The 16,639-nt window shown below is 54.8% G+C and overlaps 1 protein-coding gene and 1 non-coding gene across 2 annotated transcripts; one reads left to right on the forward strand and one right to left on the reverse strand.

Moving 5' to 3' along the window:
* Positions 1-1,939: 1,939 nt before the first annotated feature.
* Positions 1,940-9,545, reverse strand: LOC102566287 (zinc finger protein 883-like). Its single transcript, XM_059714325.1, has 7 exons — positions 9,489-9,545; positions 7,702-7,912; positions 7,192-7,281; positions 6,440-6,697; positions 5,531-5,644; positions 4,153-4,337; positions 1,940-3,669 (listed from the first exon to the last, which is right to left on the reverse strand). The coding sequence occupies exons 2-7, from the start codon at positions 7,868-7,870 to the stop codon at positions 2,293-2,295; spliced, it is 2,193 nt and encodes a 730-aa protein (XP_059570308.1). The 5' UTR covers positions 7,871-7,912; positions 9,489-9,545; the 3' UTR covers positions 1,940-2,292.
* Positions 9,546-16,213: 6,668 nt separating this feature from the next.
* TRNAT-CGU (transfer RNA threonine (anticodon CGU)) lies at positions 16,214-16,287 on the forward strand. The gene has a single exon. It is a non-coding gene; the product is annotated as a tRNA-Thr (tRNA).
* Positions 16,288-16,639: the final 352 nt, after the last annotated feature.

Genomic DNA, 16,639 nt, shown 5'->3' on the forward strand with positions numbered 1-16,639 from the left:
AACCTGGATTTGAGGCAGTGGTGACGTGAAGGTGGCCTGCTCTTCATGTGGGACTTCTTCCAGGGGGCGGCACAGTAGAGCCATTGGCAAGGTGGCGCAAGGATGCTGTGTGGTTTCAAAACGAGGCTAGGCTCCAATGGTCCTTGTGCCAGGTTAGTGTCACGTTCCACTTTCTGGGAAACAGCATCTTCCTTCCCATTTCTACATGATCTGAAAGTCAAAGTGGGACAAGAAAAACATCCACCCCGGCAAAGCTGCCTCTGGTTGAGTGTGTTGGCCACAAGCAAATATTCTAGTATAATGTGAATGTAATGTTTGTCAGCAGGAGGAACCAGGCGTAGTCTGCAGAGATGTTTTCACTGGGAGTTTGGACTGTAGCTCCCAGAAACCTCTGGGGTTGGGGGAAATGGAAAAAGGAAGAGGCTGGAGTAGGAGGGAAAGAGCAGTGTGCTTGTGGAGCGTGGCCAGCCCCATACAGAGGAGCACACAGTGGAGCTGGAGAGCTCACAGGCTCTGTCAGCCAGGACTGTGGACTGAAGGAACTGCAGACTTGGGGGCAGCTGCAGGTGTTTGATCACTCTTGGGACTAAAAACTTGTTTGGGGAATACTGCTGGAGGTGCCAGGGGGAGAGGGGTGGTAGGGAATTAAGGTGCTGAGTGTATGTTACCACAATGTTTCTTCACCTTTTACCTGTTCCCTCCCTTTGGCCTGTTGACTTGTGATCCAAACCCCTATGATTTTCTATATACAAGTGGGAACTCCCTCTTGCTTCTTGTGCCAGTTTCTGAGGCTGCAGGTTGGCAACTAGGTTTTTGTGATCTGTAAGAACCTGTACTTTGCGCCATGGCTCTTCAAAGTATTGCCCTCACTTCCCAAAAGCCACTCTGATGCCCATGAGTTGACAGGTCAGAATCTCAAGATTTCAGTTCTGTTGGGGTGTTTGCATGGAAAGAAGATGCAGGATTTGGTCCGGGCCCTGCCACTGTGAGAGCACCACAGCTATTACAGCGCTGGATGCATTGATTTCTACCACAAATGACAAGGTGGGGTCTGGATGAGCTAGCACAGGGGCAGAAATGAAAGCCCATTTCAGACATTCAGAGGCTCACTGGGCTTCCACAGGCCAGTAAAACTGGAGGTTTTTACTTAGTAGGGTGGGAAGAGCAATAGTTAGCAATAAATCTCCACATCTGGCAGCCTGTGTCAAAGTGCAGCTGGGCTCCAAATCACCACCTCCAACTTCACCCTGCTCAGCAGCCCTCCGGGTCTCTGGAATCTGAACCAAGGGGAGAGAAATCAAAAGGGAAGATCTACTGGCTTTATCCCTCCTGGTGGGAATGCCATCAGCCAACACTAACTGGAGCCTAACTTGGCTGTGACCATGGGTGTTAGTGGACTTTCCCATGTTCCCAGCTGGAGCTGCTGCAGGAGAGAAGCAGACATGTGGCCTTTCTCTTTTCAGCAAGTGAGGCTGGCTGCATTCCCACGTAGGGCCTGACTGAATTTGGCTAGTGGGGGTCTTAGTAGATTTAGATGCCTTCCTGTGCTCCTATTCAACCATGCTCAGGACCCCAACAACAGCTGCTTATGCATATACTTCTGTAACACCCCACTCTCTTCTCCATAAGATTATGCCACAAAAAGCAGTGGGAATGGCATTTGACAAGCAGGCTCTGAAGTCAGGCCTTATAAAGAGACATCAGGGGTCCTTATCTGTGCCCATGCTCCCCAAATTGGAAAGGGCTGGTTCTGATTTCAGTTCCTTTGACACATGCTCCTTCACCTCCACACCTTGCCCCCAACCTCCACTGCCCCTTAGAAAGTCAGTAACTAACAGGCATGTTCAAAATGACTCAAAACAAAATCCCATTCCCTTCTTTCTGTGGCAACCTCCAACAACAAGACAAACCAGCCCTCCTGCCAAAAAACAGAGGTTAATCAGAAGTAACAAGGTTATTATTTTAAATGCTGTAATATAGGGAAAGGGGAGGGGGTCGGATTTATACATGGGGTGGGTATCAGCAGAAAGGACAATTATGGAGATCATCTTCTCAAAGGTTCCTCCAGCATCTGGGCTGGCCTCTGCCTAAGACATTTCCTTTTAACCCCTCCTCATCATCAAACCTTGGGGGCCAGCCTCTGTGTCCTTTGGGTTCTGCAGTCCTTGAAGGGCTGAACGATGGGTGAACTCTTGCTGCAGTCCACCAATAGAAAGCTATTTGCTGGGATGCAGACCCTGATGGTTGCTGAGCGGGTAAACGTTCCCAAGACCTTCCTGCATGCTGGCAGAATTATGGATGCTGCTGGATCTGGATGCACCGGTGCTGGGCCAGTCTGGAGGAGTGGGGGAAGCACTTCCCACACTCTGAGCACTGATGTGGCTTCTCCCCTGTGTGGATGCGCTGGTGCTGAGCCAGGCTGAAGGATCGGGTGAAGCTCTTCCCACACACAGAGCACTGATGTGGCTTCTCCCCTTTGTGGATATGCTGATGCTGAGCCAGGTGGGAGGATCGGGTGAAGCTCTTCCCACACTCCGAACACTGATGTGGCTTCTCCCCTGTGTGGATGCGCTGGTGCTGAGCCAGGCTAAAGGATCGGGTGAAGCTCTTCCCACACACAGAGCACTGATGTGGCTTCTCCCCTGTGTGGCTACGCTGGTGCTGAGCCAAGTCAGAGGATCGGGTGAAACACTTCCCACACTCTGAGCACTGATGTGGTTTCTCCCCTGTGTGGATACGCTGGTGCTGGGCCAGCTCATATGATTGGGTGAATCTCTTCCCACACTCTGAGCACTGATGTGGCTTCTCCCCTGTGTGGATAAGCTGGTGCTTGGCCAGGCTGGCAGATCCAGTGAAGCTCTTTCCACACACACAGCACCGATGTGACTTTTCCCCTGTGTGGATAAGCTGGTGCTTAGCCAGGCTGGAGGATCCGGTGAAGCTCTTTCCACACACAGAGCACCGATGTGGCTTCTCCCCTGTGTGGATACGCTGGTGCTGAGCCAAGTTGGAGGATCGGTTGAAGCTCTTCCCACACACAGAGCACTGATGTGGCTTCTCCCCTGTGTGGATGAGCTGGTGCTGAGCCAGGCTGGAGGATCGGGTGAAGCTCTTTCCACACACAACGCACGGATATGGCTTCTCCCCTGTGTGGATAAGCTGGTGCTCAGCTAGGTTGGAAGACTGGTTGAAGTTCTTCCCACACACAGAGCACTGGTGTGGCTTCTCCCCTGTGTGGATGAGCCGGTGTTTGGTCAGGTTGGAGGATAGGCTGAAGCTCTTCCCACACACAGAGCACCGATGTGGCTTCTCTCCTGTGTGGATAAGCTGGTGCTTGGCCAGGCTGGAGGATCTGGTGAAGCTCTTCCCACACACAGAACACTGATGTGGCTTCTCCCCTGTGTGGATACGCTGGTGCTCCGCCAGGCTGGAGGATCGGGTGAAGCTCTTTCCACACTCTAAGCACCAATACAGCTTCTCTCTTGTGTTCATGCACCAGTGCCTGGCCAGCTTTGAGGGCTTCCTGAAGCTCTTCTCACACTTGGTGCTGTGGTGTGGCTGATCCCCCCTAAGCACACACTGGTGCTGGGACAGGTCTTGCCGGCAGATGAAGTTCTTCCTGCACTCGGTGCAGTGATGTGTCTTCCTCCCCAGGTGGACGTGCCGGTGCTGAGACAGGGAGAAGAAATGGGTGAAGGACTTACCACACATGACACAGCTGTACTGATGCTTCCCCCTATGTACACATAGGTGCTAGACCAGGTCTGAGCAGTACAAAAAGCTCTTCCTGCATTTGGTGAAGCAGTGGGGGAGCTCTCCAGAATCGATCTGGCAGTGAGCAACCAGGGGCAAGGGGCAGATGAAGTGCTTCCCACACTTGGTGCGTACATGAGACGTGTCCCCAAAGTGCCTTATCTTGTGAAGAGCCGGGAGTGATGGGCAGTTAAAAGTTTTCCTGACCTTGGGGGAGGGGTGGGCTCTGCCCCTGTGCCTGGCAGTAACCTCCTGATTCCCTCCGAGGCCCTCTCCACTGCACTGGCTTGGATGCAGTGCCTCGTTTGGTCTCTCAACCCCACAATTTCTTTCCTGCACTCAGGGCTTTTTCTGGGATCTGCCCCTTCTCCACTCTCAAGCTCAAATTGGAGATGGTACCTGGCTTGCTGCTACATTCTCCTTCTGTTTTTTGGGCCTGGCCTGACTCTTGTGCCATTGCTTCTTCTGAGGTCTCAGGGAGTCCATCTCACCCAAACTCCCTGGGCAAGTTGGTGGTGGCTCCAGGTTCGCAGACCCTTGCGCAGGAGCCTGCTCCTCAGCTCTACTCAGCGTCCAGACATCTCCTACACAGGGAAGAAAAGCCCCAGATTATTCTCTACACTGCCAGCAAAAGGCAAATACTTCTATTCCTTCTGCTGGGATGGGCTTGGACTTTGGCACCTGTGTTCCCTCAAGAAATCAAGGTCTTCCTGCCAAAACACCAAGTGCTGGGGAGATGTGTGTGTGTGGAGGGGGGAAGCAGTACCCTCTGCCAGGCTAATGTTCCCTACATGGGGGAGTTCAAAGCTGGACTCTCAGAGTTGCTGGCCCAGCTGTCAGCCCCATCACCTCAGGCCCTGCTAAGAGAAGCACCTGTGGGACACGTGAATTAGGACAGTACCTGAATGGCTTCATGCTCTAATGGGCTGAGGAGGAAAGGAGGTCTTACAGCTTTGGCTCTCTTCTGAAAGGAGCAGGGCTGTGTCTACTGTAGGGAATGAGCCCAACGAGCTTTCCTCTGCTGACAAGTCCCAGGTGGCCTTTATGTCACAGGAGTCTGCATTGGGTCTAAGGCCTTGACATAAACATGAACCTAGACTCTGTACTGAATCTCAGGCTCCGTGACACTCAGGACCCCAGAGACAAAACAGGAAGGGGACAATTCTCGTGCAAACCGTGGGGTATTCACTTCCCCCCAAACCTGAAAGCTTCTGAATGCCACTCATGCCATGCAGCCATTTAATGAAGACTGAGACCATGATGAAACATTTCTTGGGTTCCAGGTCATTCTAACTTGGAGAAGCCAGGAGCACTTCAGCTTTTCTTGTCCAACAGTAATGGCTACATAGAGCCCCTGCACACCATGCTGATTTGCATGGGAGACTACAAATCCCACCACGACCTGGGAGAGGTTATTAGAGAGGTATGGCTACCTTGGGCTGGGGAACGAATGCTGAGTGAAGATGAACATTTAAGATCATGGTGTCCCAAGGAAACCACATTTGGGCTGAAAAATCAAGGCAGCAAACCTTATTATCCCCTAACATCTCACATTAGAGGGAGAAGAAGGGAACAGTTACTTGTCTCCCCACCACTGAATTTCAGGAGTGGGAACATTGCTGCCCTGGACACATTACAGCATAATGTACTGTATTTGAGGTCAGCACCCTGGAATGGCAGCACACAGGCCACGTCTGCAGTCTCCAGGTCCCCCGGCACTCTGGGCATGGAACATTTCTGAGAGCAGAGTTGGGTGGAGGGGACAGCCACAACTCACCTGCCAGCAGGTCCTCTGACCTTGAGATTTCCCCACTGTCCTCATCACAGCCCCAGAGCTCCTCCTGTCCTCGCTGAATGTTGCAGATTAAGTCAGGTGTGGGACCTCGATATCCTGTTTGGGGCAGTGGTTAAAGAGGGTTTGTGACTGGGTACTTGGTGCAGAATAACCAACCAGGATTTGGGAAATGTATCCAATGAATTCAAGGTTTCCAATAAAGCCTTGATGGACAAGACAGAATGAGCATTTAGGATGAAAGAGAAGGCACTGCAGGGAGAAGCCTCCAATAGATGATGGTCCTTGTCACCCAAGTGGTTGACGGATGGTCGTAGGAAACAAAGCATCAACCACTCCTGCTTTAGAAAGGGCACTAAACTGACAGTGTCACCAGGGACAGGCATGGAGATGCAGTATTTTGTGATGTGCTAGGGAGCAGAAAGATAAAACCTTGACTGTTTTCAGGGCACAAAAAAGAAGAGACATTGAACACACTTATGGATGGAAGAGGAGGGGAAAAAAAGCTTATTCTGACTGAAGGTTTAAAGTGAGTACTTGTGGCAGGGAAAAGCATCCATGACTAATTCCACAAGGAAAAGCTGTTTGTGTAAGTTTAGACACAAATAGGAGATGATATGAACATGCTGAGAAAGGAAAGGGAGATCATATTGCTGAGAAACTGCTGAATACAGAAGCACCAGGAGTTACAAGAATGGGGAAGACACAAGTGAGGGCAGCTGGATTAAATAAAGGAGGATATATCATTATGAAATGTGAACGAGTGATCACTGACAAAGCGGATTTGAACCACCAGCCAAACATTCATGAGGATGAGACTGTTGAAACACAGGGAGATGACTACAAAACTCGAGATCTCACAGCTACAGGGAGAAGCAACAACCAGAGCCTTACCCAGGGAAATGAGGGCTTGGTAATTCTTCAGCATCTGGTCCCGATAAAGTACCTTGTCTTCATCTTCCAGGAGCTCCCACTCCTTCCGCGTGAAATACACAGACACGTCCTCAAACACCTCCCGGAGCTGCACTTGGCTTGGCTCAGGTGTCAGGGAGCCCCTCTTTTCCAGTCTCCCTGGGGAAGTCCTCTGCAGCTCCAGGTTTATAGGCTCTTCTCCAGGAGGATTCTGCTCAGCTCTCCTCAGGGTCCCTGCACCTGCAGGGTGGGGAAGAGAATGCACAGGGTAGCGTTGGTGCTGTTGGCACAGAGAAAGCCCAGCTAGCCTCCTGTACTGGCCTGGGACTAAGGCAGACAGAGGCTTCAGTGTGTTGTAGAGGGGGGACAAGGAAGACTCAAAGTACCACAGCTCTTGCTAACAGACCTCCATGGGCATGAGGCTGGAGATGAGCCCCAATAACTTTGGCCCAATATAGGGTGGTGATCACAGCAACACATCAGAGCCTGCAGGGACATTGCTCCCTGGGAAAGAAGCTCCAGGGATGTGGGAGCTGTATCAGCACCCATGTGTTAAGGGCAGGGGGAGGGGAAATGCAAGGTCAGTCTTCTCCAGGGCTTGTGAAACGCATCCAGGGGCACTTGGAGAACAAGAACTGCTGAGCTGGTGGAGCACTGACCCCATCAAAATATTGTTTTTCTCCAAAGAAACGGTGGCTCCTTGCGCTGGAAAGGAGAGAACCACCACTCCTTACCTGGTCCTAGGGAAGGATCTCGCCTGGGGCACCAGCCTGAGGAGCGCTCATCTGCTGACAGCTCCCAGTTCTCCTCAGTTTCAGGGGAATCTACAGCAGGACGGAGGCCTGGGTTTCACTGTACCTGAACCAGCCAGAGGCCACTGGGGAGTCTCATTTCTTCATCACCTGCACCAGCCCCATATGGGGCAGAGAGCTCATGGGGGCATGGTTGTTGGGACATGACTTACATCGCTGATTGTTATCATGGCAGCAAAACAAGGCCAAGTAAGATAAAGTCTCTCTGCTGGGTGCTGCACATGTACGGAGAGAAAGATCAGGGCCCCCAGCCTGGGAGCTGCCCACTCGCAGAGATCAGAGCTCTGGCCCAGCCCAGCCATGTGGTTACGTGCTTACAAATATCGAAGCCCTGTCTCGGGCTTCAGCAGCCATTGGAGCCTTTCCCCCTGCATGCAAGACAGACTCCCTGGCACCCAGACCCATGCCTGGGCCTCATATCTGGTACCTCACCTGACTCCTGGTGGGGCAGGGGCTCCTCTCTGGGGACTTGAGGTGGCTTGTCCCCATGCCCTGGGGTTTCCCTCTCTCCTGACTCCTCCAGAGGCCTGTCCGCATGATGGGCCTGTAGTTGCTCTGGCCAGGAATCAACAGGTTCCTGCAGTACTGCAGTGGGCTGCATCTTGTCTGAGGACACTTCCTTAACCTTCGCACTCACTGTGACCTGGGGATGAGATAAGTATGTCGCTGGGGAGCTGGGAGGGAACATCCCCCAAGACACGGAAACAGGGACAGCAGCATCCATGATCAGGGTGAAACGTTCTGACCTGGAGCTTCTTGTCGTCCTCCTGCCCTGGCTAAAACCCCTTGGCCGGGGCTTTGGCCTCAGCGCAGGTCTCCACACTGCGCCCTCACTCCCAGCTCTGCATCTCCTGGGGCAGGATGGCCAGGAACTGCCCCAACACCACCAGCTCCAGGATCTGCCCCTTGCTGCAGTGCTGGGGCTCAAGTCAGTACTGGCTGAGCTCCCGCAGGCGGCTGCACACCTCCCACAGCCCCCTGGCTTCCAGGTAGTAGAGGCCCCAGGAGCATTGACACCAGATTTCTGGAGCGGGGAAGTTGCCCCGCCAGTGCCAGCTGTAGGGTTCTGAGGGAATCTTGGTCTCAGAAAGGGGTTACACGGTCTATATCACCTCCTGCCCCAGATCTAAGTGTTGGACCAGCTCCTCCTGCAGTTGCTACTTTACTGGCTGTGGTGGCGACCACCTTGGGGATGGCGCCCTGATCCCAGCCTGGAAAACGTGAGGGATGTGCATATGTGTGCATGACTGGGTCAGATACATGGGTTCTTTTGCTGGGGGTGGGTTGTATGTTGTATGCCTCGGTTCTTGTGTGTGTGTGTGTCAGATGCCTGGATTTGTGCGTGTGTACACGCACATGATGCCCGTGTTCTTGGAGGGAGTGTGCGTCTCAGGTGCCTTGGGCCCTGGATTGCATGTGTGTGTGTGTGTGCATGTGTGACGGCCTATCAGACAAACAGGTTCTTGGGGGGTGGGGGAGTGTCAGCTGCCTAGGTTCTCGTGTGTGTGATATACATGCACGTGTATGCGTTTGTATGCGCACACATGCAGGGTCCTGGATGCCTGGGTTCTGCGTGCGTATGTGCTGGGGGCCAGGGCAGGGGCGCAGTGGTGGGGGAGGCCGTAGGGCCATGGTGGTAGAATAGGGCTCTGGCGGGGCCGGGTCCCTGCACCCACCTGGTAGGTGCTTCCCTGGGTGCAGGTCTGGCTGGCGGGGCAGGGGGCATGCCCCAGGACTCATGGCACCTGCACCCCTGGGCAGTGGCAAGGCCTGGGCTGGCAGTCCTCACACCTGCGACCCTTGGGCCACCCAACTTTCTCCTATAGCCCCCCAGATCCCCTAGCCCGGACATCTCCCAACTGCTGGTGCCCCTCACTCCTGACCTTCAGCCCTGGCCCACGGTACCAACTTTAACTTTCTCTCTCGCTATTCCCTCCCCGTTTCTTACTCCCAGCTGTCTTCGTCAATGGGGAGCTGAAGGGTTTCCGCGCTGCCCGACATCAAATGAAGACATTCACAGAACCACAGACGCGAGGGCTGGAGGGTCTCAGGGTCACAGCTACTCCGCCCCTGCTCCGACCAGCCCCAGCCCCAGCCCGAGCATCCCACCCACGGCTTTGACTACCCAGGTCTTAAACACCTGGGAGGAGGGAGACCCGCCACCTCCCCGGGGTTACTGCCCTCCTCCTGAGAAAGACCGTCCTAATGTCCAACCTCACCTCCCCGTGCTGCGACTGGAGCCCATCGCTCCTGGGCCCGTCGCCTGCCCCCGCCCAGAGCAGCACAGCTCCACAACCCCCCCTTCCGGACCCCTGCAGGGAGCTGCCCCCCCCCTTCTCCAGACCCGAGAAGCGCAGTGCCCCCGCCCCGCAGGTCCCCGCCCCCCGGGCAGCACACAGGTGGCACACGCTCCCTCGCCGCCCCCCGCCGGCTCGCACGGGCCCGGCCCCCCTGCCCAGGCCGGCAGGAGAGCCCCTGGGGGCGGACACCCGTGTTTGCGGGGCCCAGAAAGGGCCGCGCCCCGCCGCTGCAGCCCCGACTCGCCCTGCGGGCGCCCAAACGACTCCGGGCCGGGAAACGCCCGACCGCGCCCGCGGCGGAGTCCCCAGGGCGCGGAGCCGCCGGCGGGGGCAACACGGGGCAGGCTTGGCGCAGCTCTGCCCGGCGGGGCGGGGATGACGTCATCCCCCTCTGCCCCCAAACCGCCACCGCCCACCCCTGTCCCGGTCCCGGTCCCGACCCCTACCCGCCACACCGGCGTCTGAGACCCTAGGAAGCCCCGCCCCTTCCTCCTGGCTCAGCCAATAGAAGCAGGGCAGGGGGCTGCACCACCGGCCAATCATAGAGCGCGGGGCGGGGGCTCCTCCAGCCGTGCGTACACAGCGGCGGTGCCGCGCTCCGGCGGGTGCGGGAGCGCGCGGGCGGTGGCCGCGGGGCCGGGCCGAGCCGTGAGGACGTTGCAGTGGCCGGGGCTGCCCGCGGGGCCGGGGAGTGGCCGTCACGATGGCCGCCGCCCTTGCGTCAGCTCCGGGCGCCCCCACCCCCGCGAGCCCACCGGTCAGGGCTGGCCCCGGCGGCGCTCCCGGGGATGCGGCTCCCGCTCCCCGGGGACTTCAGCATCCGGAGCCCCAGGGGCCGCACGTGGCTTGCAGCCGCCCGCGGGCGCTCCCCTGTGCCGGCTGGAGGCGGAGCGGGTCCCGGAGCGGCGGGCGGGCGGGCGGGCGAGCAGGGCCTGGCTGCCCGGCCCGCAGAGACGCCCAGGTGTCTTTTGCAGGAAATCATGGCCCAGCTGCTTCTCCAGCTCCATGCTCATCTATGGCTTGCGGGCTTCTCATCTCCCACCCTGGAGTGACAGCCCCCACAAGTGGGAATGGTAACTCTTTTCCTGCTGGGCCCTTAGACTTCGCCTGTTCTCGCCCCAACCAGTCCCTGGACCCGGACCTGGCAGAGGAGGCGGAGTGGGGGTGATGGGAGCCAGGACTCCCAGCTTCTCTCTCAGCTGTCAAGGAGCAGAGGTGTGCCAGTTTGGAGCAGGTTAGGGGACCAGGAGCAGGACAAAGGGGTCTTCTCCCCAGCCCAGCCCACAGCCCTGTGACCTCAAGCAGGTGCTGTCTCTCTTCCTCTTTTGAAGCTCAAGGGCTCTTCTCCTTGGGGCACTTGCCAGTCCATCCAGACATGGCTCCACCAGCTTAGTGTGGACATCTTTCAGGAGAGCCCCACTGCATGCCCCGTCTGCTACCTGCTAAAAGTGAGCAGGGAGCCTTGGCTGGGGATAGCTGGAAAAAAGCAGGGGCAGCATTTGAGGGAGTGGGAAGAGGATCATAGAGCTGGCTGCACCCTTTGGAGCATCCCCAAGACTGCTACAGGAGCCCCAATCCCCTGGTCCCACAGGCTTCAAGTCTTGAGCTGAGTAGAGCCAAGTGCTGTGTCTAGCTCAGGGTCTGCAGTACAGACCCCATGTCTGGAGCAGCGGGATCAGTGGGTGCTGGGCAGGGCAGGGGCTGGGTGGGCAGCACTTGTCAGTGCCTATCCCACCGTGGCTTTCCACTCCAGCCCTGCAGAATATCTGTCTGGCTAAATGCCTGAGACCAGGAGGAGAGGTCTGGGCAGCAGAGGCCAGAGCCCATCTGGTCAAGGAGGCCCTACTGCTGCCTGGCTTCGTGGTGAGCAGCTGTAGCACCACCTGCCCAGGCTGCCAGGACTAAGGGGAAGGGCTGGGGGACACGTGCCCAGGAGGGACCTTGGGGACCAATGTGATGGGAGGATGCATGTCCCAGCAGCCTCCCTAGAAGCCCCCTTCTAGTCTGGCACAGCCCAAGGAGTGGGGCCTTTTCCAGCAGCAGTGGCAGTGCTAGCTCCTTTTTGCTGCTGCAGTGTTGCTGCCACTGTGGCAGAGGAAAAACTGGGGTCTGCGGCTGCCCCAGTCCTATTGTATGCCCAGGGGTGGTAGAATGGCTGCATGTGCCATAGCTTGGACTACCCCCAGTCTGTGGGCCAGGAGGGGCCATGGGACCCATCATGGGCTAGAAAGGATCATGCTGTGGGCCAGATCTAGCCCATCGGCTGTATTTTGCCCACCCCTGCTCTAAGTCTCATGCTAAGGAAGATTCTTTATTTCTTTTCTGTGAAGCCTGTGCAAACCACACCTTGAACGAGAACTAAAGAGTGAAGCTGAATGTGATCTTTTTATGTACAGCATGAAATAACCTTGCCCTGTGCATTTGTTCTGGTAGTTGTGGTTGGGGGGGATGGACGAGAAATCCATTGGGGTTTCCTTCCACAGGTCTTAATTTTGCCATCTATGAAGCTGCTGCTTTTTGTTTGGATGACACACTGAGTGTCACTGCTTCCCCTCCATCATGCTGAGTCCCCCTTCTTGTATCCCTGCAGTATTTTTGGCTGAGCCAGGGGGAGCTCGTGGCATGCAGAACGATAACTTTCCATAGGCTACAATTCCCAAACTGCATGTACAGTACAACTGATTAGCAGCCCATCGCTTCACCACTCAGCCACCTTGTCCAGACCTAGCTAAGCCCTTTAACTCTTTCTAAGGGTTATTGCACTTAGGATATTTCCCACCCAGGACACCTCCCCTTGCTGAAGAAGTGTGATGCATTCTTAGGCATTTCCTGTGCAGTTCAGTGCAGCTACCTACTAGGGGAACATTGGTACCCCACTCTGACCAGACCTTCCCCTTGATCCACACCCTGGAAGAGGGGGGAAAAAAGCCTGCTCAGCCCTCCCTCACTCTGTAACATCTAGTGCAGCACCAGGGGGAAGCCTCCTCCATTCAGCTTCAGGCACTTTGAGGTGCTGAGATGCTTCTGTGTTTAGCATGAGGCCAATGGCACTTGCTCCCTGTGTGTTTGGGGACAGTTTGTTCAGGTCCTGCAGGCAGGAGACAAATGCTGCTTGCTTTTGTTGCAGCGCAGCTTAGGCCAGAGCAGTAAGCCAGGGCCAAAGGGCTCCTTTGACAGAGCAATGCGTAAACCAAATGCAGCTGCAAACATCTAACCCACAGTATGTGTTTACCCCCTCCAGCCTTTCCAAAGACACCTGGGCCGCAGGTGCACTATCTGTCTGTACCACATATTGACCTATTGCACCCCTGAAGAGGACATTGGCCTCTCTCTTGTGAGGAGAGGCGGCATCATATTCTTCCACAGCTCCCAGCACGACCCTTGCAAGTAACCATCAAACTTGCTTTGCCTCCCCCAGTCACTCACGTCCTTTGACAGGGATTTTGGGGAGATGGAAGGGTTTAGACACTGGCTTATATGGCAATAAATTTCTCTGTGTTCTGAATTGGTTTGAATAGTTCCAATGGACAAGACGCTCATTTTTGTGCTAGGGGTTTTTGGGTTTGAGTCCTAGCTAGGGTATAATTTGTTTAAGAGCATAAAAAGGAAAAAAAAAATAGCCACCCTTTGTTGATTAAAATCTGAGCATAGACTTGGAGCAAAAAAGAACCGACACCTCTAACTGCATCCAAGGTCCTGGCAAGGAAGGAGGTAATTGTAAGCCTCTGAGTGCAAGGATTTCCTTTCCCAAGAGGGGAGAAGAGAGTTTGCTCACAAATGACCAGGAATCAAGGAGGGGAGGGGAGGGGAGGGGAGGGACATTTTGAAAGTGGGTTTGTTTCCCTGGAATCCAAACACTTGCAGGAGCTGGTTGTGGGGAAAGAGAAGAGGATCCAGTCATGAAACTGCTGGGGGCCATGTCCTAGAATGAGAGACAATAGACTTGAAGTGATCTCTGGATGTCACACCTAGTCCAAACCCCCTACTCGAGGCAGGACCTGTTCCTCCTGTGCATGTTCCTGTCTCACCTGTTCCTAAAACTACACAATCCACCCTGGAGTACAGCTACCAGGCACATTACCCACAGACACCAACAGTACCCTACCCTGGCACCTGTAAAGCAGGGGAAAGAGGGCTGCAAGGGTTGTTAAAAGACACTCGAGAGATCAAAGGAAGACTGTCAGCCATGCCTCCCACTACAGAGAAAGGCAACTGCCAATGCTTCCTACCAATCTGGCAAACCCCCCAAAACATGAACCCACAGATTTTATTGCCTACAAGGGCATTGGTGTAAGTGAGGGGGGCTCCTGGCAGGCACTTTACAGTGCACTCCAGTCACAGGGACTCGGATCCTCCCTGAGCAATGCCTGCTCAAAGTCTTCTGAAAACCTCCACAAAGATGGAGATCTTGCTCCTTTCCTAGGCATCTATTCCACTGGCTCGCTGCTCTAACAATGACAATATTTTTCTATATATCCAATCTAAATTACTTGGCGATAATTTCAAGACATTTCTATTTATCTATCTATCATTCCCCAGTGTATTCCCATAGATGCTTATGCTCTTTCTTAGCACAGAATGTTTGGGAGAAAACTTGTGATACTGAAAGCTGTTCTCCACGTGCAGGTGTCTGGGGGTGAAGGGCTCTCTGTTTAAAATAGCTTCAAAGGCCTGATGAACTGAGCCTTTGACAGACAGATGCATTAGATGATAGCTAGCTAAATACAGCACTCCAGGTGGGAGTTGAACCCATGCTCTCTGGCTTGAGACTCTAATGCCATGTCCATTGGGCCACCAGAGCTGGAAAGACTCAGCTCTGTAGGGAATGGACTTTTTTCCTTCTACATGCAACTGTTTCTGAAAAGGCCTGGGACCTGTTCCTCTACACACCTTACAGCAGGACTGGCAACATTTTACAAGCTGTGAGCCAGAACAACTTGGCTCTCATCTAATGTGGACCGTGTGGCTGCAGCAGCATATCAGTGGCAGGGAGCTTCTCCCTGCCCATGCTGGGGCCAGGCAACGGCCAGTAATGAATCAGCTCCATGGAGTTAGCATCTCCTCTGACTCAAGGGGCTGGAAAGGGTCATCACCGTCTACTACGTCCTGCACAAATGCTGGGCACGCTGGGAGGAACCCGCCCTTCTCCAGGCACCACTTCACCTCTTGAGACACCCCAGCGCAAGAGATCCCGCAGGTTCCCTGGGCGGCTTGATCCCTGGCCCTGCTGTTATGACAGGTCTGGGGGAGCCTTTCTGAGCTACAGTCTAAATCTGCTGGGGCAGCCTCTGTAGTAAGGGAGAATGCGCCTCCTCCCTCCCCTCTATGGCAAGTGTTCAAAACGCAGTGGTTTCTATCATGTGCCCCCAGAACCTCCTTGCTCCAAGACAACTTTGCCTGGTTCTCCCAGCCTTTCCTCATGTGGCTGCTTTCCACCAGCTTTTTGCTCCACACTTACCTCTGACTCAGGTTTCACACTCAGGACACCCCTCTGTGACGATGGAAGAATGGTGCTAGACCGGCAGAAGGCAGGGCAGGATGATACTTTGGAAAGTAACTCATGCAGGGAGGCACACGCTTTCCTAGGCAGCAGCAACTTCATCAGAAGCTCTGAGCACACTGATCATGGAAACCACCTTCTGAAGAAAGTCTGGTGAAGAAGAGCTATGAAGTATCTCATGGTCCCTGCAAGGTGTTGCCTGGAAATGGCAGCCTGCAGTCAGTGCTGTAGCAATGCTGTATCAAGGGTGGGGGCGAGCGGGGCAACCACCCTGGGGTGCCAAAGTGAAGCAGGCATCACCAGGCACTGCCCAGCCGGGTTAGGACGCAGGATGGAGCTGTGAATGGCTCATTTGGAGGTGTGGGGACGGGGCTGCTCCTGCTGCTGTGTGCGCTCCCGGCAAGCATGGGGGGGCTGTAGTGCAAGCATGGTACCCCACCCCGATCTGTGCACAGGGCACAGGTGGGCTGCTGCTGTGGGCTTTGCCGTGGGCGCCAAACTTCTGTGCATCAGCACTGCCTGCAGTGGCTTACTTGAGTGAGGATTAACCCACGCAGCTGCCTCAGTGACCAGATTGAACCTTTGCTGCTGAACCAGGCATATCATTTTATCAAACTATCAAATCAGGCGTGGACGCTCCCGGTGCCTTTTGTGATGATGACACACTCCTGTGAAGTTGGAGCTACTGTGAAGTTGGAGCCAGCGCTTGGTCTCTCATCAAGTCACAGGGATATGCTGCTCTGGCATTTGTGCCAGATGTGAGGATGACACCAGAAGCATGCGTGGACTCCTGTGGACTCTGCCCGGGCCTTGGAGATTGGATTTAGGAACATGCATCTTGGGCAGCAGTCTGTGCGGAGGAAGCCACTGATACAAAGGAGACGGCTGGGACCTGCTGGGAGCGGGTGTGCAGCTGCCAGGTTGGGCTCATGAAGTCGTGTTGGCTCCCTGGGGCTGGGAGACAGAAACGTGAAGCCCAGGCCCCGGGTTCTGGTCATTTTTGTGAAGCATTTGCCTCCTCCCCTGCCAGCCTGCCCTCACCACCAACTTCTTTAGCCCACGCAAAACACTTCTGCCTTAATTCCCAAAGGAAACAAGTGCTCTTCACAGGAGTAAGAAGGGGGGGGCACCCCTCACCCTCTCGGGCACTGTGGCTTAGTTGGTTAAAGCGCCTGTCTCGTAAATAGGAGATCCTGGGTTCAAATCCCAGCAGTGCCTGCCTCTTCATAGCTCACTGCAAAGCCCCAGTTTCTTACCTTTGGAGCAGGATTGGTCCTGGTGTCAATATGTAGCTTCCTGGCTCCTCCTTCCCACTTCCTGGGACTTTGGTAGACCCCTCTTCTTGCTACAGCATCTAAACCTGTCTCTAATGAACAAGAAATGGGTTCTCCTGCGGGATACGTGCAGTGTTTACAATGGGGCAAGATCAGAAACAAGGGGATCTCTTCCCTGTTTCTATGTGCAGCTGCAGGCCTGTGCAATGTAAACCCCTATTTGTCATAGGAAATGCATGTTTCTGAATGCTGTTCTTCTTGTCAAGAGACTGTCTCGTGTTTTAAAGGTCCTCTTC

Source organism: Alligator mississippiensis, chromosome 11, assembly GCF_030867095.1.
Source record: "Alligator mississippiensis isolate rAllMis1 chromosome 11, rAllMis1, whole genome shotgun sequence".
Taxonomy (NCBI): domain Eukaryota; kingdom Metazoa; phylum Chordata; order Crocodylia; family Alligatoridae; genus Alligator; species Alligator mississippiensis.